At 59.5% G+C, this 24667-nt stretch overlaps 4 protein-coding genes across 4 annotated transcripts; all 4 read right to left on the bottom strand.

The window, feature by feature from the left end:
* Positions 1–184: 184 nt before the first annotated feature.
* On the bottom strand, positions 185–2107 carry LSCM1_03933 (uncharacterized protein; the record flags this gene model as incomplete). The annotated part of the gene is made up of 1 exon (XM_067321464.1): positions 185–2107. One exon carries the CDS (start codon positions 2105–2107, stop codon positions 185–187), a length of 1923 nt encoding a protein of 640 aa, XP_067176832.1.
* Positions 2108–5051: 2944 nt separating this feature from the next.
* On the bottom strand, positions 5052–6200 carry LSCM1_03934 (uncharacterized protein; the record flags this gene model as incomplete). The annotated part of the gene is made up of 1 exon (XM_067321465.1): positions 5052–6200. The coding sequence occupies one exon, from the start codon at positions 6198–6200 to the stop codon at positions 5052–5054; it is 1149 nt and encodes a 382-aa protein (XP_067176833.1).
* A 6893-nt stretch (positions 6201–13093) lies between these two features.
* Positions 13094–14047, bottom strand: LSCM1_03936 (uncharacterized protein; the record flags this gene model as incomplete). The annotated part of the gene is made up of 1 exon (XM_067321466.1): positions 13094–14047. One exon carries the CDS (start codon positions 14045–14047, stop codon positions 13094–13096), a length of 954 nt encoding a protein of 317 aa, XP_067176834.1.
* A 1515-nt stretch (positions 14048–15562) lies between these two features.
* Positions 15563–18487, bottom strand: LSCM1_03937 (uncharacterized protein; the record flags this gene model as incomplete). Its single annotated transcript, XM_067321467.1, has 1 exon — positions 15563–18487. One exon carries the CDS (start codon positions 18485–18487, stop codon positions 15563–15565), a length of 2925 nt encoding a protein of 974 aa, XP_067176835.1.
* Between the last annotated feature and the right edge of the window lie 6180 nt (positions 18488–24667).

A 24667-nucleotide genomic window follows, 5' to 3' on the forward strand; every position in this document is an offset into this window, starting at 1 on the left:
CATGAGCCAAGAGGACGACAAGAAAGAGACGAGGAGGTGGTCGTGGGGGTGGAGGGGACGAGAACGATTCGGCAATGCCTCGGGGCCCACTACACGTTTCTCCTCGAGCAACGTCATACACCCTCCACGCACACATACTCCTTTTCTGCGCGGAGAATGAGAGCTGCTACGATCAGCAAACGGCTCACGCCATGTGCGCAGGGACGTCCACCTTGAGAGCGGCGGAGGGGACACCCAAGTTACGCAGCACAGCCGTGCACAACGCCAAGCTTCGAGAATCCACGGTCGAGCTACTTGAACGCAAGAGATGCAGAGCCCGTCGCATCGCAGAGACGTCAGCGGTCACGGCCAGCTCTCGTAAAAGGCGCGCTCCGTGCTTCACGTCGACGCGCGACTTGTGCGCCACGTTCAGCTCCGAGATATGAAGAGCGGCACCGATGTCCCGAGCGTTAAGGGCCACGGCCATGGCCGCGTGCAACCACGCCGAATCCACTTGGATACCAGCATCCTTCAGCTCACGCTCTAGTGACGGTAGCCTCAGAGCGCCGTCCACTGGTGCCGTCGCCGCGTACACCTCGAGTAAAAGCGCGTACGTCGTGCTAGTGGGATGAGCCTCGTAGCGCGGGTAGAGGCGAACCAACTCTTCTGCTCGTGTCGCGCCTCCAGCGAGCTGGCATGCGGCCAGCATCAAGTCGAGAGTGACGGAGGTAACCGGCACCGGGGCGCGCTCTTCCGCGTCATCGGCCGCTGCCTTCTCCTCCATAAGCGACACGGCAGGATCCTCAACATGGACTGCCGCGACAAGTGGGGCCAGAGCAGCGACCACATTGCGTACGGGGTCGGTCGACAGGAGCGACAGGCGGTGCGACTGCAGGAAGAGCTTCGGCCGTTCACCAGGGCGGTTATAGGGTGCGGGCACTTCGCTTTCCAACACGCGCAGAGCAGCGCGCACCCTCCCCGCTTTCGTTAGCGCTTCCACATAAAGTAGCGCCGCCACAGGCTCGTTCTCCTTCGCCACAAGTCCAAACCGGCGGTGCGTGTCGATGTACGTACGAATGTAAGCGGCCGCATCGGCATCGCCGTAATGAGCACACTTGGCCAGCAGGCGGAACACCGTGACTTCGCTGTTCAGCACCGGCTTCTGCGTGGCCGCCGCTGCCGCCGAGGAGAAGGAGGAGGACGAAGAGGATACCGCGGTGTCCTCAACGGCGGTTGCCGCTGGTGATAAGGATGCTTGGAACTGTTTCTCCTCCACCAGTTTGAGCACTTTCACCACCACGGATGGCGGGGCCGACATGTTCATGGCACTGAGGAGGAGGTACGGCAGCACCATCGACGGCGTCACCCGCTCCGGAGCAGCACGGTGCAGTAGCTCAAAGCTCTCGTGGATGACAGCAGTATCGTAGTGCAGCCGCAACAACGTTTGAAAGCAGTGCTGTAGGCGAAGCGAAAGAAGTGGGTAGCGCCTAACAGCGCCGGTGTCGATGACTATGTCGACTTCGGCACGAATTTCGGCCCACCATGCCATACACTGTTGGTGACCGAGACGCAGGTACAGGAGAAACAGCGACAGTTTAGTCACCACATCCGGCACGACACCCTTTGCACGCTGCAGCTCGATGAGGTTCTCCACCTCGTGCTCGTTAAACGTGTCGGTCATGCTGATGGCAAGAAGGAAGACGTTAAAGAGCTCCACGGAGGGGGTGCGGTCCTCCAGCTCGAGCAGACACTGCGTGAAGAGAAATCGCATTTCTTCCAGCTTCTGGAGGTCGCACAGCACCTTGAGGAGGAGAACGGTCAGAGGCTCCACGTCCTCGACCCGACCACAAAACTGCGTAAGCGGCTTTCCCGACATGACGCCAGGCGCAGCAGCAACAGTGTCCCCACCACCGGCGTGAGAAGACCCCGGCGACGCAGAAACCGCCGGTATCCGCTGCGCCTCCTCCCGCTGATATGATCGGTAAAAGCGTTGAAACTGTTTGAACACCTCCGCAGCGGCGAGGAGACCGCGACCCTCGTGCTCCAATGCTCTTAGCACCACCTGGTATGGCGTGCAACCTGGACGGCCGGCCGCCTGCGACACAAAACGAAGTGCCACACGGCGCATCTGTCCACAAACGATTTTCGTGCTGTCACGTGCCTGCAAAGAAAACGGGCTTAGCATCCTCCACGGAAAAAAAAATCACCTGCACATGCGCGAGTGGCTGCGCTGCAGCAAGTGGTTGAGGGGAGACGACAACAGAGAGGTGACGAGAGCACGCTTGTGCCCTGAACGAGCAAAAAAAAAGACATCAGACATATCGGTAAGAGGTTAACAGCGATGGGCACTGAGGGAGTCCCAACGCCCTCCTCCTCCTCCCCCAAGCATCACGGCTGCCGCCACACGATGCCTAGGGTCTCCTCCCAGAGCGGAAGGTGTACTCTACCCCCATTTCGATCACCCTGCGCACGCAGACAGAGCCCTCCATCAACCGCACACAGGTAATCAGATTTGCCTCTTTCCTCAACGAAGGGCATGCGAGATTCGGAGAAAAAAAAAGCAAAATTAATAATCGTTGCGACGCATATGACTTTGTTGGATTGCTGTTGTTGCTGTAAACACCCTCATACCCGCTCTTCCCGTGGGGTGGCCGCACGCAGCCTGCGAGCGGCTCCCAGGTACGCCTGCTGGGGTCCCTTGGTGAAAAGTCAGAGGTCAGGGCGTCTGCGGTGCCTGAGAGACGTGTGCGGTCGCGCTGCCGCCGGAACCGGCTCACTGCGAAAGGCGCCGACGATGAAGCGGCTGCGCGGACGGCTTCTTCTGTAGTTGCTGCGTCGCGGTGGTGCTGAGCGCGATCGTGGACCGTCACCTGCGCTGTGCGCAGCGGAATGGCGTGTGGCGTCCCGGCGCCAGACGACGTTGGCTCGCCCTGTTTCTCGACGAGTCCTCTAGAGTGATTTGTGCTCTGTGAGGGGGGGTGCGTCGGGGAGGGCGCTTCGGCGCGTGCCCGTAAGCGATTTGGTCCCCCGGGCTGTGCGCGTGCGGCGACTCTCCGCAACCGCGGCGCTGCCCTACGCGCTGTGGACAGACGGTGCAGGGGAGGCGGACGTGGAGTCAGCCAGCGGCCGCGCTGGGTGCACCGCGACCACACGGCCGCATGCCTGGCGACACGAGGCTGCGGTCCCCTTTGCGGCGGCCACTGCGCGGGATGTGAAGCAAGGGGTGCGGGTGCATGGATCGCAGCGACGACAGCAGGACCGTCCGAGGCACAGACGAGCAGGTGCGGTGGCTGCGGCGGCCGCGGCCCCCCTCTTTCTCTCTCTCGTGGCGCTGGGCACATGCCCCATGCGCGTGGCGCACCCTCTGCTGTCACAGGCGTGCGGACATCGGTGGAGGCGGAGCGCCCCTGGCTGCCGCTGGGCCATGGCAGCGTCCCGCCTCCCGCGGCGCGTGCGGGGGCCCGGCAGCGTGCCGAGGGCGCCGCGAACAGGACAGTTGGGCGCTGCAGCCCGGCACGCGAGAAGCTCCCGCCAGCGTGTCGTGGGGTGCCGCGGCTTGAGGGGACCGAGGGCGGACGGCGGCGCGCAGGCAGGGCGCGGGGGCTGCGAGGGAGCTGGCCTGCCGCACCCTGGGGCAGGACCGTGGAGGCGGGCCCCCGCCTGGACGACGGCGTGCAGCTCACTTGCTCAGGCCCGCCTGGGGCAGGCGGCACACCGCGCAGCCGAAGGGGGAGGCCAGCAAGTGGCCGCCAGGCGCACGGCCTGGATCAAAGGCGGAAAAACGCGACTGCGGCGGCACAGGCGTTACCGTCGTACTCTCCGCACCCACTGATTTGTGCTGGTGAGCGCATACATCTGCATACATGAGGGTGGTGTAGTCGCGGCAGAAGTGGCGGCACGAGAAAGGAGAAAAGACTCGCGCAGCCCCTTCTCTACACCCGTCGGCTCATTCGCAGCGAAGTGTTGCAGCCATTTCCGTTCTCACTAATGCGAAGCTGTTTCGCACACGAGTACAGTCGTGCGCTGCTTTGAGAAAAGCGGCCGCCTAACGAAGAGAAAAGCCTAGGGTAGAGCTCTTCTTCAGCGCGTGAGGGTACCGCTGTGCGCTCACGCATGGAGGCCGCGAGAGCCTTTCGATATGTCCGTCTACCTCTATACAGTATGCATCACACCCGACTCCACCCCTCTCGGCGCGCCACAGGCACGCATCGTGCCTCGCGAGGCAGCGGCAGGCGCGTCTTTCCGCAAGGCGCCGACTCCGTCACCGCAGCGCAGCCCCTGGCCCAGCGCCCGCTCGCCCCTCGCTGTGTACGCCTCGCCCCACACCCCAGTACGCCGGCAGCCACGCCGCGCATCCCTCTCGAGGTGGCGCAGGCTCCCCGCACCGACAGGCAGCGAGGGCCGCTTGGGATACGCTCGAGCGACGCCCACACGCTGCCCCGTCATGCGGATCGTGCAAGCGGCTTCACTGCCGCAGGTCGCTCCGACCCCGCCCCTCCTAGCACCCGGCCGCCGGCATCAGCAGCGCGATGCGCTGCTCTGACCCCCCCCGCCCTACGGCGCAGCTGCCTGGCCCTGCGTCCTCACCGACACGCCACGCACCGAGGGGTGCACGCCCCACCCCCATGACGGCCCTCTGGGTCAGTGGCAGCAACAGGAAGAGTAGAAGTAAGCACAAGTCGCTACGATGCCTTTATAACTGCTTAGAGGGAGAAATACGCGAAAGGGCAAGACAGGGGGCGAGCATGGACGCTGTCCCGATAGCTCCAACGAGCAGACCCGCCCCCCTCTGTCTCTCACCTTGCTCTGAGCCGTATAGATGAAGACACCGTCATCAAAAAAAAACAGGTCGGCTATCGTTCGTGCATACAAGCAGTGCTGGGTGATGACGGCGCACAAGACGCTGGCGCGCAGATTGGCGCTGGTACACGTTTAGGCGGATGCGCGAGTCTAGACGGACGGGTAACCTGAAAGCAGTGCGGCGTGGTGGGCGCCTTTGATTGTTCGCTTGCTTACACGTCGTGGTGTGCGTGCAATATGTTCGAGTGTGCAACGAGACCTGGGGCGCAGGACTAGGTGAGCTCCGCGTTCACAGTCGCCGCGGCAGCCCCGAGCACCGTGTTGGCTTCCTCTAGCGCAGTCTTCTTTACGTAGTTGATCTTCATGGCCACGTAGCCGGGCGCAAACTCGTTGGTGGTGCGGTGCTGGACACTGTACTCGGGGTAGTTCTCCGGCTCTACCCCGATTCCGCAGCCGTCGCTGTACGCTTTGCCGACGGGGCTCTCGGGGTCGAGGAAGACGATGACGGTGAAACGCAGCGGCCGAAAGACACCGAGGACTTTTTTCATGCGGTCCGAATAGTTCGCCGCGCGGCTGTTCGTCTCGTAGGAGGCGAAGGAGCAGTGGTCCTCTGGGGTGATGTGTATCGTTTGGTACTCCTCGTCACGGATGGCGTTGATGCTGTAGCCGCACGGCTCGAACTGCAGGTCATGCAGCGTCCACGAGTCGTCTACGACACGGTCCAGGTGCGTTGCAGCGCGGATGGCGGCCGTCTCTGCGTTGGTGGAGATGAAGCGGTCGCTGAACCAGTATTTGGTCTGCTCCTTGTCCAGTCCGTACATGGTCATGCTGAGCTGTGTATCATCCTCGGAGCTGCAGGGGCGGATGATGTCATCATAGCAGAAGAGAAAGTAGTGATCGCTGTCCACAGGCCCGAAGATGTACGGCTTCCCAGTTGGGAAGTGCCGCTTCAGCGTCGCAAACTCCTCTGCCAGCGACGTGTGAGGCCCCTTCTGCTCCCACGGAAAGGAGTAGTTTTTGTGCATGAACGAGACCCACTCCAGCTCCCCACGCACCGCGCTGATTGCCTCGAGGATGTTGGGAATGCTGTTCAGCAAAGTGGTGGTGCCGCATGTGATGAGGATGATACGGTTTCTCATCACGAAAAGGGAGCTCTCGGTCAGCACGTAGCTGTTGATGAACGCATTCGCCTCCCTCGACACAATCTGCGCATTGAGTGAGCCAACCACCCGGGCCCACACAGAGTCGTCGAGGCTGCGCAGCCCATCCACGTGCGTCTCCGATGTAGAGCGCAGAATCACCTCGAGACGCTTCTCCGGGCCCTCAAAGCTGAACCCCTGTTCCGGGTTGTACCCCTTCATGGAGCCCCACATCGCCATGAGCGTGAGGGGGTCCTTTGTAGTGGGCCAGGAAACGCTCATGGCTGCTAGCGAGGTGCCGTCGGGCTTGGTGAATGCGGATCGTCCCAAATCGGCCTTAACGCGTTGGTGTGAATTCGGCGGTGACGCCGCAGAGCTGCCGGAGCAAAGTCGAGGGGTGGCGAATAAGGCGTTATTTCTTTTTTTTTCGGTATTCTTAAGTGCCGCAGCCAAAGATGAGAGGGCGAGGAGAATGGGAGGGGGCAGTGAGACCAGAGTGCCCGAGCACGTGCGCCGTCGCCATGTATGAAACAAAAGCACAGAGAGTGCGGGCAAGCAGAGGGCGTTGAGAGAACCAACAGCAGCCGTGAAATTTCCTTGGAGGAAACATAGTGGGGGAAGGCCGCACACGTGACCTGAGACAGGCGCGCCTCCAACATCAGTGCACAACGCTCTCTTCGCCAACGCTGCTATGGTCTCATATTGATCAAGTACCCCGCAGCTACATGAGCGGCGTGAGCGCGTTGCTACTGCGTATGCACAGCGCGACACGCCCACAAGCATATAAAGACCAGTGCATCCGCCACTGGCGGCGGGGAAGGGAGGACGACGTCCACGGACACCATGACGCGACTTGCGAATCCTTTCTTGAATGGCGTCGCTCGTTGACGCATCACCGATTTTTCTCCCCCTTTTTTCCGATGCGCACATGCCGCCCTATCACTACACCCACGCAGAGGGAGAACGTGAACATGGGAAAGGAAAGGCGAGAGCGAAAGTAGCGGAGAAGGCCGTCATCAGAGGTCGGCAGCAGCGAAGGGATGAGAAAAAAGGGAAAAATATGTCGGACAGGAGGGGGAGGGCAGAGAAGCGCTCGCGGGCGTCACCGGGACGGTATCGCAATGACAGGCTTACAGGTGATTTTTTTGTACCTCTCCTCCTCCCTCGTCCACGTTCGTGCAGGTGTGCAGGCCGCCCTTCTTTCGCTCTCTTAGTTTTGGGTGTCGCCTCCACCTGAGATACTCCGCCTTCCGACAATGCCGAGAGGGAATAAAGGCGCTGGGTGTACTGATGTGGTTTGCTGAAAGAGCAGACATTGAGAAGCACTGCCATTTTTTTTCGCTTCCTCTGTCTTCCTCTCCCTCACTCCGTTTCCCGCACCAGCAGGACCGCAGCGCCGTTTTTTTTTTTCATTAGGGAAAGAAGTGGGAACGAAAGATGCCATTCATTGGCAGGCGTCACTCCCAATCGTCTTAGCACAACAGCCCCACCGCCATCACCACCACCAGTACCCCTACACACACACACACCTCCTCCTCCTCCCCTTCAAGGGGCGAAGCGGGAAGGGGGCTGCAGTCCTGTACTCGCTGTTGCTGCATTTGTGTTTGCCCCCCCCGACCAACGACTATGATGGATGCCTCCGTGCGTGAGTGCGTATGTGCCAGCGAAGCGGCCCTGCACAACACAAGCACAGGGACGACGAGCCAGTACGTTGAGACGTGAGTGCGTGGGAAGGTGCGCGCAGCATGGAAACGATCGTGTGAAGGGAGGAGAAAGAAAGCGCAAAGAGCTGAAGAGAATCACACGCTCAGCAAACGGAGAATGCGGTAAAAGCGCACACGACTTCGCCAGCGTTCAGCGTCGAAAAACGGTATGAGCGCACTCAGTAAGCCGTAAAAAGGGCGCCACAGCCAAGGAAGCAACGTGGGAAAGGCAGCAGAGTCGTCAGAAATCAACGGGACAGAAATGCACACGCACGAAAAAAATATGTGCAGACTGATGCGAAGAAAATGCAAAGCAGCGCCGCCAAGAGACGTGAGGAGCGTGAGATTACCCGCGGACGGTCCGGCTAGTCGCATGCGCTTGAACAGCACTCCTCCACATTTGGGGAGCAAATCTTGCCGCGGCTTCGCTGCGCTCGCGGGTCTCATTTCTCCTGTAAGCAGACTTCTGGCCAGGACCAGCCCTCGTCCCCCGTAGTCGTGCTTGTCCATCGTGTGGAATGTACTCCGTTCCGCGTTCTCTCCGCTGAGTGCGGCGTGTGCGTGCTGCGGAGGAGAACGGCCCCGTCACAGCTGTCTGTCACAACCCCCGCAGCCGCTCCTTCCTGGTGGACGCGCCGGTAGCCGCTGTCCTTGCCGCGGTAAGGGAACGCTGGCCGGGGAAAGAACTCCCCATCAGGGGTCCTGGGGCCCCGTCGTTGGTGAGCCTGAGTGGGAAGGGGGGGCCATGCCGCCCCCATCCACCCGCCCCGTTGCGAGAATCGTGGACGGCGATCCGCGCGCCTGCTCGCATAACGGGGAATACGTGCTGCGCAGAAAAGGCACCGCCAGGTTGTCGACAACGCGCCGCGTCACCCCCGTCGTGCCGCCGTCGTCGGCGAAATTGCGTGATAGCTCATCCGCGGGGTTGACCTGGCCGGCGATGTAAAAGAACACCACCTGCACGCGCTCGGTAAAGTAGAGGGCCGTCGTGTACGCGTACAGGCGGTTCAGGCAGCACCCTCTGCCGATGCCGCCGAAGCCGTTGTGCTTCCGCTGCGCCCGCACAATCGCAAAGTGGTCCGTGACCACCGCCATGCGCATGATCGGGCCCCTTCTCGCGACCAGCCCGTGCGCCATCAGGTACTGCAGGCACAGCATCGCCGCCCGTGGATCTGTGTGCGCCGAGTGCTTGGCGGTGAAGTATTTGTCGTTCGGCAGCGGGTCCGGCACCCGCGTGCGTGGCGGGCCTTCGCCGACGCGACCTTTCGGGTGCAAGTCCGTGGCCCACCTCTGCTGCAGGGCGTCGGTGGTGCCGTTCGCGTACCGCACCACCGCTCCCCACCCGTCGGCCGACGCGTCCGTGAAGCAGATGGCGTCGTACGTGCCATCCTCGTAGGTGGCCGCGGTCCTGTCCGCGATCGTCCACCACTCGTTCTCGACCAGGCGTCCGCCGACCGATTGGAGGCACGCGAGGACGTTCGACCCCACATAGGGCACCTCTTCGTCCCAATCCCAGCCGCGGTCCACGAGCCGAAACATGGCTCGGTACGCCTGCTGCAAGGGGAACGCCTCCGCCGGGTTCAGGCGCGTCGTGCGCATGGCGTACATGACCAGCGACGCCAGGGACGCGAAAGACCGGCATGAGAAGCGCGTCGCTCGGAGCGCCAGTTTCAACTTGGCCACCGTCTTGAGCGCGTTGCGTACCACCCGCTCGCTCCCGTTCCAATGGAAGTCCTCTCCCAGGAACGTGTTGTCGGCCCGTGCCAAGGATAGCAGCTCCTCGTCCGACATGGACGCCACGGTCTCCCGATCCGGGGAGGTGAGGAGGTTCGCCGTCCGGATGCGGGCTAGGATGCGCCGCACCGCGGATAGAAACGCACGCTCCTGCCCCTCGCGCGCCGCGATGAGCATGTTGTCGATCATGGTGAAGACCGTCACTGGTGTGTCGATGTCCACGATCGTCCATGTCACCGCCTGCCCCACCGCTACGCTCCATCGTGCGCCGGTGGGCAGCGTGCAGCACCGGTAGAGGACATGGTCGCGTGCGCGGAACACAAACGTGTTCCGCATCTCCTCCGGCAAGGGGATGGCGTCGTAGAACGCCACAAAGTCGAGCTGGAACATGTACCGCGCGTAGCGGAGCTCCTGGCGCCGCCACTGGCGGGTCGGATGCTCCACCTTCGGCAGCTCCTGCTTCGAGACCAGGGCGTTGAGGTGCGGCTCGGTGATCAGCCGTCGTCGGCCTTTCATCTCTGGGACAGAGAACGTGTTCACCCCGCGCACGCCCTCCGGCAGCGGCCGGCGCGAGGCTGGGTGGCGAGGTTGCCAGTCGCAACGCTCGAACTTCCCCATCTCCACCGCTCTCAGAACGTCCGCGAGCGGCAGGGACGCCGTCTTCACCGTGCGTGAAGTGCGCAGGCCCACGAACCGCCTCGGGTTCATGTATTGGATGGCCTGCTCCAGGAACCGCTTCGTGCGGCTGTGCGCCGTGGGCATTTCCCGCACGGCCGCCAGGTCCAGCGGCGTGGTGTGCTTCAGGTGCAGGGGCCACTGCCGCGCGTCGGGCAGCGTCGCCACCGGTGGCAGCCCCTGCATGCGGCGCGTCTCCGCATACAGCTCCGCGTCCGACACCCCCAGGCTCTTCGCCGTCGGTGCCTCCCATCCTAGCTGGTCAATCCTAGGAGGACTTGCGCGGCGCTTTCCTGCGCGGCAACGGCCTCCTTCGTTGGCTGGAGGCCATAGCCCAGGTACCGCTTGAGCGTGTCCGCTCGCGTGTGGCCGGTGATCCGCATGAGGCCCGCCTCGGATACGCCGTTCGCTGCCAGGTAACGGGCGGCGCCCTTCCGGATGGACGGGAGGGCCGCCGCAGGGTTCACGCGGCGCAGCTGATCGCGGAGGCTCGTCACGTCCGCAAACAGGCGCTGCGTTGGGCCTCGGCTCCTCAGCAGCTTCAGCAGCAGGGCCGCGTCCTCTCGCTGCAATCGCGTCCCTATCGCATAGGGCCCGCGGAACCTCGCACCCTTTCCATAGCGGATCGTGATACTCACTGAGGCCGTCGGCGAGCTCTCCGAGAGTGCGGAGATGTGCACATCCCTTTTCAGGAGTGTCCCCAGGTCGCCCGCTCGTGCGGCGCAGTGCCACGCCAGCTTCAGGAAGAGCGCGGCGCGCGGGTGGGTGCGGCAGAGCTCCTTGTAGGCCCTCTGCATCTCCTCGGTCCGCGGTCGGGCAGACGCAATGGCGGCATGCACTTGGTGATCGCTGTTAAAGCCCTTCCCGACCTGGGATACCTGCTGCTCGGAAGTGGATACTTCCGCTGCCGCCCCTGCTGCACTTCTGCCCCGCAAACGAGTGCGAGGTCACTCCCACACAGGATCGGCGTGATCCTGCTTGCGTATCGCCTCCCTGTGTGGTGTCTGGGGCTCTTCCTCTCGGTCGGTTGCCCCGCCGGCCATGTGCGGCGTGGCCTCTCCGAAAAGCCTGAGCAATGAGCTCGTTTCAGTGCTCTTGTCGGCCACATCAGCCCATACGCATGACGCTTGTGCCGCGCATTTCAGCGTCCTCGCCATGTCAGTGCTTGGCCAATGTCCAGTTGTGGTGGGCGGGTGTGCTCGGATGCCGGAGTACCCCTCCCTCTCCCCCTCTGCCATGGCAGGAAACGCTGGCGCAGACTTGTGGACGCTATCCGAAAAGAAACGGCGTAGGCCACTATCTTTACGGCTGGTGGCGTGAGGAGAGCTGGCGCTCGGCACGAGCAGTCACGTCGCACAGACGCCTCTTCTTTGTCCATTTCCCTTGCAGGCAGGCATAGGAGTGGCGCCTTCGACCGTTTCCGCCTGTCGCGCCATATCTTTCCAAAAAAGACGGAGACGGTCGTGGCAGATGCTGCAGCCTGTCTTCAGCCGAGCAACGGTATGTGCTTTACCGCTCTCGCTTATTGCAGCTCTCCTCACGGATGCCTTTTCTACTTCCTTTAGCGCACGTATAAGAGCAGCATGCCCCCATCTCGTGAAGCGTCCTCTGGTCAATCATGCTCCTGTATCCAAGTTGTTCACATGCTCATTGTGCTTCATCGATAGACTCTCCAGACAGGGCGACTTAGCAACATGGTGGGGCAGCGATCAGGAGTCTCTTGAGAGGCAATGCCGAACAGACGCCACGGAGGCGTTCCTTGCACAAGATTTGTGTCTTTCAAGGCGGATGAGCCTTTTTTCACTAGACGCTTGCGTGCAGCGCACCGGTGCAGAATAGAGAAGAGAGGTGAAGGAAAACGATTTCAAAAGTGCGCATGCGTTCTCCCATGGCTCCGTTCGGGCGCCCCATTCCACCTTGGGCACTGCATCTTCGCCACGCCACACACCACAACCACTTCGGGTGGGCTCAAGTTCATTTCCTCTCTCGTTCCCGACTATCGTTTCGAATATTTCCCAGCATGTTCCCTCTCTGCCGCACAACGTGAATTAAACTCAACCCTGACCGACTCGACATAGATGCACATCGCGTCACTCAAGGCAGCGGCAGGCGCGTCTTTCCGCAAGGCGCCGACTCCGTCACCGCAGCGCAGCCCCTGGCCCAGCGCCCGCTCGCCCCTCGCTGTGTACGCCTTGCCCCACACCCCAGTACGCCGGCAGCCACGCCGCGCATCCCTCTCGAGGTGGCGCAGGCTCCCCGCACCGACAGGCAGCGAGGGCCGCTTGGGATACGCTCGAGCGACGCCCACACGCTGCCCCGTCATGCGGATCGTGCAAGCGGCTTCACTGCCGCAGGTCGCTCCGACCCCGCCCCTCCTAGCACCCGGCCGCCGGCATCAGCAGCGCGATGCGCTGCTCTGACCCCCCCGCCCTACGGCGCAGCTGCCTGGCCCTGCGTCCTCACCGACACGCCGCGTGGAGGTGTGCGCCTCCTTCATTGAGGGACTTGGATCAACACAAGGTCCCGAGAATAGAGAAAGTGCCGCCTCCGATGGAAGCGAGAGAAAGAGTTAGATGACGCGCCGCAGCTTTCTCCTCCTTTCCTTCCTATCTCAGTCTGCATGCGCTCGCGTGAGAGATGGTATCAACACCATACGGAACGCAGGAGAGAGCGATAGCGACGAAAACAAAAAGCAACGGCAAAGCGAAAAGAAAAGTGGGAGAGAGGAAAGCCGTAAAGCTTCGAAAATAAGAAACGATTATGCGCCGATTCACTTAAGGAGTGCCAGTGAAGTCATATAACGGACATCGTGGGGGAGGTCAAATGGGGGTGAGAGCGCACCCCGGACAACGAGCCACAGATGTGTTGTGCGTGCGTGTGTGGGTATGGCTGCTGCGCATCTTCGGCTGTGCATGATGGGTCCATACCTCGACAGGCTGTCACCGCGCATCAGTGCACGTCGTCACCGATGGGCTGCATACCACTGGCCTCTCTCCGGCATCCGTGCGGTGACCTCAGGCATTGAGCGGAAGGTCTCCCCCTTTTCCCGCTTTCTCAAGTGCCTCACTCAGCACGACGGGCAAAGAGAAGCTGATGGAACGCGTAGCCTTCGCCGAAGAAGTTCACCGTCCGGTTCTGCAGTGTGTAGGCGTGGAAGGAGTCGAAGTTACGACGCAGCGCCGAGCCATCGGCGTCTTTGTCCTGTAGGGCAACAATCGTGAAGTAGGCGGGCTGAAAGGTGTCAACGAGCTCCTGAACGCGCGCCGGAGTCGAAACGGCAGCCCTGGCGTTCGTCTCGAAAGACACGCACGGCGCGCCAACGAAGGTGCGCGTCACCTCATACTCGCCGCTCGGCAGGGCATGAAAGCGCTGCGTTGTCTTGTGTACCTCCTCCAGTCCCGTCGCTACGTTGTAGAGGAACACATTCACCTGCACATCTTGCTCCTTACGCCCCGCCACCCTCTCCACGTTATCGTACACGAAGTTAAAGTAGTGATGGCCGTCCACCGGACCGGTCAAGAAGGACTTGCCAGTAGGGAAAGCCGCCTTAAGCTCTGCGTACTCCTGCGCCATGATGTCGCTCGTCTCGCTCTCAGCGCACCATGGCGAGGTGGTATTCTTGCGCAGGTACGAGGCCCACTCCACACGGGCGCCCCTCGATGTAAGAAACGCAAGGGCGGGGGTGACCACCTGATGAAGCATCACCTCTGATGCGGACGTCACTACCAGCTTGTATGGTGTCACAATAACAATGCTCTGCGTCATCTCCAGCGACAGCAGGCCCTCCACAGACGAGTGTTGCAGCAGTTTCTGCCCAGCAGCCGCAAGCACATGCCCCAGCTCAGCTACCGTGAGTGCGTGCACATCCAGGGCGCTGGCAAAGTCAAGCTCGAGGCGCTTCTCAAGCCCGCTATCACTGTAGCTGGTGGGGTTCGAAAACCCTCCCCAGAGAGACATTAGCGCGCGAACTGAGTCCGGAAACATATCGCGAGGCGATGCCCACACGTTGGTGGACATGTTTTCGCGAAACGGCTGCGACTAAAGGGGAGAAGAGATGACGAGGAGGAAGAGGAGAGGTGAAAAACGTGTATGCGCGTGGGCCGCAGTAACTATGCGGCGCAGCGAATCTGAGGGACGGCAAGAAGCACTGCAGGATGCCACGGGAGACGCCGCAGCATAGGTGAACCGCGGAAACCAATCGTAAATTGAGCACAGCGGTGCTAGAGGATAAATAGAAGGAAGAGAGTGAGACACCCGCTGAGGCGAGGGAATATCAACGCGACAGGCGTCTCACCGGCGGTGTTGGACAGGGGCTGACGAATATGTACATGTATATATATATATATATGTGTATGCATATGTGAATATATGTACATGTATTGGTGTATGTAGGAGAGAGGAAGAGAACCAACAGAGGCAGAAAAAGGGACGAATAGAAGCCATTACAAGTGTGAAGCGTGTGTGGGGGGAGGGGGGTTGACACAACGGAGAGAGGATGGACAACAATGGCCCCCAAGCAGAGAGGAGGCAGGTCAGCACTGAGGACACGTTGCCTTCCCTCGACTTGGGAAATTATCTGTCCGTCACTGAACGTTCCGTTCTCATTTCAACCTGTTGCGCCGACGGCTCACTTGAAAACGCCACAGTGGCCACGAAGTGAGCGAAAGCAAGAACGACGGTGCACCAACGCGCGTCTTTTCAGCCTGGTGGCCCACATGCCTTGCCTAGGAGCGTGGGTGTCAGCCGCAGTACAGTCGGCATGAGTAGGGCATCCTCCTCAACTTCTTTTTTGCCTCCTTCCATGCAAGGCTCCCCTCGTGCCAACGAGCAGGCGTTGAAGAAATAGTGGGAGCTCACAAACTAGCTTGTCCTCTCCCTTTACGTGGATAGGTGTTCCAGCCCGTGTGTGTGTGTGTGTGTGTGCAGCCTTATTCCGAATCAAACACCGAAGCGGCACAGCGTTGGGGTCTCTTTTGTCTCCTCCTCTCTTTTTCGTATACGTCCTCTGCGCCCTAAGACGGCCAAAATAGGTTTGCGGCACCTCACCCGGTCCAACGCCACTCTTCCTTCGACTAACCAGTCATGGTCGCGTTCCTCCCCCCTACACACACACACACACACAGAGACAATCAGAAACTCGCACGCAAAAAAACACCTTCCACCACAGTTACAACATCAGCATTAAAAAGGCACTGCATTACGAATGGAGCTCTTACGCCATCCAAGACAAAGGGCAAAAAAAAAAAGAAACGGAGCAAAAAAGGGTATGCAGCGCTCATAAGCGTTCGCGCACAAACGCGCAACAAAAAAAAACGGCTTTCTCTGCCAGACTGCTCCATAAGAATGCATTGATACCTCTGAGCTTTTTCGGGGGCACCACTCAGACACACGCAAATCGATACTCAGAGCGAGCATGGTGGCTTTGCCTTTTCGGTTACGACGGCGATGGCGGCAGTGTAGGCTCCACTCCTGAAGGGAGAGGAGAGGCGGATGAATATATATGTATACATATATATACAAATATCGGAGTCCTTACTTGAGACTGCTCATCTTCGCTACGCCATCACGCAGCTGCGTCCGCTGCGCCTCCAGTGTGCTGAGCTTCTCCGTGTTGGACGCCCGAATCTCCTCCGGCACCTTCGCTTCGTAATTGGGGATGGACATCTTCTTCTTGAGTCCATCAATCTGCTTCGACAGGCCATCCAACTGCTTGTTCAGCTTGGCCACTTCCTTCTCGACATCGATGAAGCCCATGAGCATCACATTCACGCCCACCTCCCTCGTCACCACGGAGAAACCGCAGCCCTTCGGCACAGTTGCCGCATCCTCGGCCGGGGACACGACATTCACCTCGCCCACGATGCCGAGCGTCGAGACCATCATCGCCTCCGCTGTGAAGAGCTTCTGTAGCTCCGGCGTGTGCGCCGTCACCCAAACATCCGGCCTGTGCTTGTTCGTCAGTGCGTACGAGGCCTTGATAGAGCGAACACTGTGCACCACGTCGAGAAGGATCGACATGGCATTATCCGACTCCACGCTCGCCCACCCGCTCGGTGTGGGGTACGCGGCGAGCATGATCGACTCGATGCCAAAGCTGCTGTAGTTGGGCAGGCGGTGCCACAGCTCCTCCGTGAGAAACGGCATCATCGGGTGCAGCAGCCGAAGCGCCTTTTCGACAACGCAGAGCAGCACGTCCTGAACCAGCTGCTTCTTCTCACCGCCCTTCTGAATGGTCGGCTTCGTCAGCTCGAGGAACACGTCACACAGCTCGTATAGCCAAAAGCGGTAGACAGCACCGGTGGCCAGCGCGAAGTCGTACACGCCCTCTGACATGCCCTGCGTGGCCTCCGCGATGGCCGTGTCGAGACGCGAGAGAATCCAGCGGCACTCCAGTGGTAGCGCGGCGGCGTCCTCAGCAGGGCTAAAGTGCGCCTTGCTGGGCACGTAGTCGGTGCCCAGGGCGTGATAGAGAACATAGCGAACCACATTCCAGAGCTTGTTGCAGAACTGGCGGTAGGCAACGACGCGCTGGATGTCAAGGTTGACGCTTCGGCCAGACTGTGTGTAGGAGAGGAGACCAAAGCGCAGGGCATCGCTACCGCACTCCGGAATGCCGTCCGGAAAGAACTCCTTCTGCTGCTTGATGGCCTTCTCCACCTCCTTGTCGCTCAGATTGCCGCTGCGCACTGTGTCATTGAGGGTCTGCAGCGACACGCCGTGGATGACATAGAGTGGGTCGATGACGTTTCCCTTAGACTTGGACATCTTATCCCCGTTCTTGTCGCGCACCATCGCGTGCAGGAACACCTCCTTGTACGGCAGTTTGTTTGTAAAGTGCAGCGAGAGCATCACCATCCGAGCCACCCAGAAAAACAGAATGTCGTGTCCGGTCTCCATCAGCGAGTTCGGGAAGAAGCGCTGCATGTCGTCCGAGTTGTTGGGCCAGCCAAGCGTGGAGAAGGGCCAGAGGCCGGAGCTGAACCACGTGTCCAGCACATCTGGGTCTTGCTCAAACGAGGCCTCCGCGATCTGCTCATCCGTCAGGTTAAATTTCGCCTTTGCCTTCGCTTGCGCCTCCTCCAAATTGCGGGCGACCACCCAAGGGTCCTCGTCTTGCGGCAGTGGGCCCACAACTTTGTAGGCAGGGATGCGGTGGCCCCACCACAGCTGGCGCGACACGCACCATGGCTTTATGTTCTCCAGCCAGTGGTACCATACCGCCTCGTGCGAGGACGGGTACAGGCGCAGATCGCCGTTGCGCACCGCCTCAACGGAGCGGCGGGCCATGTCGGAGCAGTCCACGAACCACTGCGGCATCAGCATCGGCTCCACAATGTCGCCGGTGCGCTCGCAGCAGCCCACGCGGTATTCGTATGGCTCCACACCGCGAAGCAGTCCCATCTCTTCTAGCCTCTTCACGATCTCGCGGCGGCAGTCGAAGCGGTGCATGCCCTTGAACGGCTCCATCGTCACGTAGCCCTTCAGATCCATCATGACCAGCTGCGGCAAGTTGTGGCGCTTGCCGGACTCAAAGTCATTCGGGTCATGAGCCGGGGTGATCTTCACCGCACCGGTACCAAAGTTTATGTCGACCAACGTCGCATCCAGCACAATCGGGATGATGGCGTCTCGGAACGGGCACTTCAGGAACTTGCCATGGAACTTCTTGTAACGCTCGTCATCGGGGTGAATGGCGACCGCTGTATCACCCAGCAGCGTCTCGGGCCGCGTTGTCGCAATCACCAGCTCGTCGTCGCTGTCCGTTAGTTTGTAAGCGACATGGGTGAGGGTGCCCATATCGACCTTGCGGCTGTAGCCGGGAATGGTCATCTTGGACGACTTTGCCACATCCACGAACTCTACCTCGAGGTCGGAGATGGCGCTCTGCAGAGCACAGCACCAGTTCACCAAGCGCGTGTCGCGGTGCACCAGGCCATCCTCGTGCAGGCGGACGAACCCCTCCGCAACGGCCGCAGACGACTGCTCGTCCATCGTGAAGCGCTCGCGCGACCAGTCAAGCGACAAACCGATTTTTCGGAACTGCTTCGTGATCACCCCAGCGTGGTTCGTCTTGAAATCCCACAGGCGCTTCGTGAACTCGTCACGGCCAAGGTCGTGGCGGCTCTTGCCCTCCTCCTTCATGACGCGGCGCTCTACGACCACCTGAGTGGCGATGCCGGCGTGGTCAGTGCCGGGCACGTAGAGGGTGTTATCACCCTTCATGCGGTGGAAGCGGATGAGGGTGTCCTGCACGGCGCCCGTTAGGGCATGACCCAGGTGCAGGTAGCCAGTGACGTTCGGTGGCGGGGCGACGATCACAAAAGACTTGGCCTTCGTCTCAGGCTTGTGGTCCGAGGCGGGCTTAAAGAAGCCGGACTTCTCCCACCACGGATACCAACCCGCCTCCACCGCGGCCGGGTCGTACGTGGCCGCCATCTCGGGAGCCAGCAACTTCATGATGAATGCGCAGCGTCGAAACGTTTTCGACAGCCGAAACGAAACAAGGAAGAACAACAACAAAAAAAAACTCCTTGTCTGTTCAGAGGGGAAGTAAAGAGAGGGAAACACCGCTAACGGGTCGTGGTGGTGATGGTGACGGTGGTGGCGAAACTGACAACTACACTCTGCCCCCTTCGCGCTCACACCGATGGACGCGCAAGAGCAAAAGAGAGGCGGAGCGGAGGAACAGATTCGTCTCTCCTCCCGTTTCCACTGCGAGCGAGGCGCGTGCTTATGTGCCACTCAAGGGCGTGCCGCACCGGTACCATTTTGAGGGAGGGAAGACGCGCCCGAGTAGGCGAAAAAGGCACACAAGATATGACCGATCCGATATGCGGAGGAAGAGAGGTACCCGAAGAGTTCAAGAGAGAGTACAGAGAGAAGGGAAGGGGGGAGAGGAGGCGTTGAAAGGGAAACAGATCCCGCATGTGGAGGGGGTGGGGAACGACGAGCAGCTGAGAGAATGGAAGAGGCCTTTGTGGGGACTCACCTCTGCCAAGGGCAGAGTGAAATCGAACGCTCGCGTGTGACACGAGGGTTCTCTGCCTCTGCTGCAAGGGAAAAGGCAGCGCCATAACGACTGCTTTATGTATATATATACGCCTGTCATCTCTGTCTTCCCCCCCACACACACACACACACCTCCATCGTTTTCTTACGCTCGAGTGGACATGAGAGCCGCCGAGCAGCCCACGATCCTTCGGCCGTGAAGAAGCCTGTTCCACCACGTGTTTCTGACGTTTCTGTTTGCTCTCCTCCGCCAGGACACGGGCGTGGTGCGGCCGCATCGGGAAGAGGCAAAGATATCCGAAATACAAAAAGAAAAGGGTTGACGGAAAGCGCGAACGAAGGGGGTGCGCGTGTGGTGCCTTCAGCGCAGAGAGGAGGAATAGAGGAAGACGTGAGGAGAGCCAACCAGCCTACACACACACGCACACGCACACACGTGTGCGGTGAAGGGGTCTCCCAAAGGCATCTGCCGCGTTCTTGTTCCTTCCTCACTTCCCTCCTCACAGCCGCACAAGCGCTTTCGCTCTCCGTGGTCCGAAAAAGGGGGGAGAAAAAAGAGAGGACCCTGTCGAGCTTATCAGAGAGGCGCAGTGCTGCTCCCCCAACCCCGTTTTCGCCTCTCCGTTGCGCGTTTGCTTCGCGTGAACGTCGCGCGCTCTCTCTTCATTTTTTTCGTGCGTTTCGTTTAGACCGCATTTTCTTTTGTTTCAATGTTGAACACATCCGCTGTTGTGTTGCGGTGCTCAACCCCATCGATCGAGGGGAGAGAGCCACCAGCTTGTATGCGCGTATCTTTGGCGATACGCGGCCGCTGCAGCTGCTGCAGATGTCTTCAGCATCTCTCGGCTTTAGTGGCTCACTGGTCTCTGCTTCCTTTCTTACGGCTGTTCTTCTCTCAATTCTTGTCAACAGACCTCCTTGTCAGGCTTCGATGAAAAGACGGTGAGGGCCGGGGACGGGAGGCACCCTAAAGCGTACACATGAAGAGATGCAGCGAGGACGCCGAAGGCGAGGAAGAGAGAGCGAAAGGAACGGAGAGGTAAGCGCATTTCCTAAGCCGAGGAGGGCGTGAAAGGGAGGACCACCAGCACACTCACACGCACACGCTCAGAAAAACACCAGGGGAGCGCCGAGAGAGAAAGCGGAAAGGGGTGAAAAATAAAAAACAGTGAAAAGAAACAGGAGTGAGAGAAGAGGGAAGAGGGAGGACGCTCGTCACACAGAAGGGAGCCGCAAGGCACTAAAACGAGAAACGCTATGAAACAAAAAGAGGTACGCACCGTCGTCTCTGCTGTGGCGACAGACACCGCGACCGGGTGGCGTGCCCCCAACGATAAAGGAAAGAGGAAAACGACGGTTACAAAGAGGCGCATGTCGGGCGTGCATGGAAACGAAAACAGAGCGAAAAAAAAAAGCAAAAGGAAAGAGACAGAGGGGTACAGTCGTAACATTAGGGTATATATGTATGCAAATATATATATATAATATCTATATATGTTACTCAAAGGCACAAGACTCATCCAAGGCAACGACAGCCAGCAGCTGCTATGACAACATAGCAAGCCGGGCTAAGACGAGAATACGCGATTGTACAAGAAAAGATAACGATAAGCGCACATACATGCCGAACAGGATTTAAAAAAAAATGAAGGGAAGGAAGAGAAAGGGGTGAAACGCACGAGTCCAGAAGCACACGCATGGAAACAGAGCAGTGACTCGCACGCTTGCGCTCCTGGTCTCCTGCAATAGTACAAGGCAGGAAGAAAAAGCTGAGAGCAGCACACACACACAAGCGCTGACGAAAGGGAAAAAGCGGAACGAGAGAGAGAGCGCGCAGTTGGGAGAGACGAGATTCTATTGGGCGATGCTTTGGCGTCGAAAAGAGAAAAGGCACACACGCCCACACACACACGCACGGACGCGCGAAACAGAGAGGAGGTCGAATACATGGCAGAGGCCTCCCAACTCAGTCTCACTGGTTGCGCCACAAGGGGAATGAAAGAGTGGGAAATGGGTTAACGGGCGCGAACAGAGCGGAGGGAGTCTGCATGCGTACTGAGACGATAAGCTGCTGAAGCACAGGTGCGTGTACCCCCCCCTCCCCCCACCCACCCCGCGTCATCCCCACCCACCCCGCGTCATCCCCACCCACCCACTCGCCAGAAAGAAAAAGGTTACAGATTGAGGAAATAAAAGAGAAGGCTGAGCTGTAACAGCATCTTTTTTTTTCCTCATCTACACCGTGCCCTCTCCCATCAGCACACATGCGGTACGCATAGGCTGGAGCACATCCGCGCTGACGTGCGAGCTAGACCTTACGAGGGGGAAGAGGAGCATGTGCTTCTCCATGTACGTTTGCCTCGATTGTCGATGGGTACGTGCAGCCGATTCATACTAAGATTCCATTTCTGCCACACGCTGCCTACCGTCATTGCTGTCTCTTCATCCTACAGCTCACTTCTCTTTCCCCTTTTTCACGAGCGCCCCGAGTCTGCACCGACAGAAGGGAACGGAGGCACGTAAGCACATGCCATCCATCGTGTGGAAGGCTAAAGCTCTCGGGAGATGCAGAGGAAGCGGAGAGAGACGCAAAAATCGGAGATTCAATATCGCAAACGCAAGCAAAATAAGGAAAGCAAAGAAAAGACGAAGCCAGCACCCACAATCGAAAATACAATCAGTGAAACACTCTTTTTCAGCGCGTGACAGAATGCACTCACGCACACACGGGACTCTCGACGCGCGAACGTCAAAGAGCGAGAGAGAACGACGCAAGCGATAAAAAGAATCTTTCAACACGCCACAAGCCATAGGCGACTCCCTATTTTCGACACCTTCCTCCATCGAGCTTGCCGTAGGGAGTAGGAGTGTGTTGTCGCGTGTGCGTGTGCGCATTCTTTCCAGATCAGGTGGCGAAGAGCACACTGTAGACACACAAGCTCACGTACAGCTAGAGGGCAAGCTCCAGCGCCCTTTACCTTTTCAACAAACGGAAACACACAGCAGCGCCGCAGAGCACGCCGAATGAGAAATGAAAACGGAAAGGGGACCGAAAAAAAACACGAAAGGAAAGCAGTCTTGCGCCTCAGGGAGTGAGTCGAGCGATTCAGTCCCTCACATCAGGGCAGCCCAAGGAGAGAAAAAGGTGACGGAGACATTCGCAGGAATCGAAAAGACGAGGAAGAGAGCGCTGAGTCTTTCGTTCGAAGACAAGAACAGAGGGCTGTTTCTCACTACCTTGCAGTCAGATTGCCTCTTCAGTCTCGTTCCCCCGCGTTTGTTATTCCTTCTCTCGCAGCATCATGCGCCCATGGGCATTATCCGCGGGTTGCGTCGGCCTCTGTGTGAGTCTTTGCGGTGTGCCGTTGCGTCTCCGCCACTGAGAACCGCATCGGTGGCGCCGAACGAGCGGGCGGAAGGAGGCAGACGGTATGAAAGCCAAAAGGAAAAGAGAAACGGTATAGGGGTGACGAGCAAACGAAAAACAGCCGCATAAGCCTATCGGCACGTTGAGCGGGTACCACGAGAGAGGCCACTGGGGCTGCAGCGCGACCCCAACAGGCCGCACTTCAACCGATGGAGAGGCGGTGCCTCTCTTCATCGAGCCATTCGACTCGCGAGAGCACCCTAAGCGCACAACAAAAGTCACCAGACCTACAAAAAAAGAAAACGACAAAAAAATAGTATGGCAAAAGGCTGCGCCACTCCCGGGCGCCAACTTCTGTTTTTGTCGATCGACGCCCGTCATGCCCGGCGGCTTTGTGGCTGCTGAAGTTCTCTCATTTCTCTCCCATGCGGCACCCCTCGGTGCGTGGCGTGTCGGTGAGGACGCAGGGCCAGGCAGCTGCGCCGTAGGGCGGGGGGGGTCAGAGCAGCGCATCGCGCTGCTGATGCCGGCGGCCGGGTGCTAGGAGGGGCGGGGTCGGAGCGACCTGCGGCAGTGAAGCCGCTTGCACGATCCGCATGACGGGGCAGCGTGTGGGCGTCGCTCGAGCGTATCCCAAGCGGCCCTCGCTGCCTGTCGGTGCGGGGAGCCTGCGCCACCTCGAGAGGGATGCGCGGCGTGGCTGCCGGCGTACTGGGGTGTGGGGCAAGGCGTACACAGCGAGGGGCGAGCGGGCGCTGGGTCAGGGGCTGCGCTGCGGTGACGGAGTCGGCGCCTTGCGGAAAGACGCGCCTGCCGCTGCCTCGCGAGGCACGATGCGTGCCTGTGGCGCGCCGAGAGGGGTGGAGTCGGGTGCGACGTTCACTGCATGGAAGGAAATGGGCACACTGAATAAAAAAAAGCGCTGCCCATTCGTTCAACAAAAGCTCCACACGTCGAGTGCGTCAAGCTCTACTGTGTATCCTTTCACCTATTCGAATGAGTGGACGAGCGCATCGCCAGCGTTGCCCAGGACAGTTCCCCCTGCTGCCCCCCTCTCCAACTACCCGTTATGACTGCGAAACACCGTGCAAGCTCCAGCATCTAAGCGGGCGACTGGTTATGTGTAAGCCTGCACACCGATGATAGAGCAGCGGTAAGCGGTATGTCCGACATAGGCATGTACGCAAGAAGGGGGAGCGAGGGGAATGGAGCGTTTGGATGGAAGGCTTCGAACGACGCCGAATGCTGGCATACAAGCTGCACACAATGCGAAGAAAGGAGGGATGTCTCAGCTCATGATGTATGCGCCCTCTTTACCATTGTCACGAATGCATAGGGAAGCTTCGTACACGCAAGATTACCGGGGAGGGGAAAGCCGTGTGACAAGGGCGCGATGAGGCGGACAAGGGAGAAGCGAGAAAGGTGAAGGGCCAAAAAAAGAAGAAAAAAGAAGAAGCAGGACGAGCAATGCCGCTTCAAAAAGGGAGGGGGATCTGAGACGTAAACCTCGACAGACAAACGAGCAAAAGAGAAGAGATGCGGGTCAAAGGGACACGAAAAGGCTTTGCTGAAGCACTGAAGTAAGGAGCAGAGCCGTGGTCAACTTGCATCTAAGTAGGCGAACGGCAACAACAAGAGCATGACCGAGAGGGTGGCGCCCACACAAACAGCACACACAGGCGCCCCCATAGAAGGGCACATGTGGCGATTCAGCATGTCCCCCATCGCTCAGCTCCTTCTCCTATACCCTCTCTTCAACGATGTATGCGTCTCCACGTCGTCAGAGGCGACAGCGACAGCGACAGCGGCAGATGGTATATGCCGCTTGCCCCCCCTCTACGCCTCATATGAACGCAGCTCCTCGCCCTCTCCATCAACACCGACGTGAGCTCTTGCACGCCCACACGCGTATCCAAGCATACCTTGCCCCCTCCCCCTAAAAAAAAGGGCATGGAGAGCATGGAGAAAAGGGAGTGACCGAAGGAGGGATGCTGAATGCGAGAGAAAGAGGGAGAAGCGCGGTGGAGGTGAGGGGCATGGGAGGAGGACAGCACGCAAACAGGAACGCAGAGGGAACTACCCCTAAAGGAATGCTATGGAGGGGGGAGGGGGGGAAGTCGGAGGGAGACGCAAAAGCATAGCGATAAAAGAAGAAAAAAAGAGGCGTCAGAAGATGCCGGTCCTTTGATTTACACACATGAACGAGCGCGACACATGCATATAACCGAAAGGGACACGAATTGAGACCGCTCAGCTGCCAT

Source organism: Leishmania martiniquensis, chromosome 30 (genome assembly GCF_017916325.1).
Source record: "Leishmania martiniquensis isolate LSCM1 chromosome 30, whole genome shotgun sequence".
Taxonomy (NCBI): Eukaryota; Euglenozoa; class Kinetoplastea; order Trypanosomatida; family Trypanosomatidae; genus Leishmania; species Leishmania martiniquensis.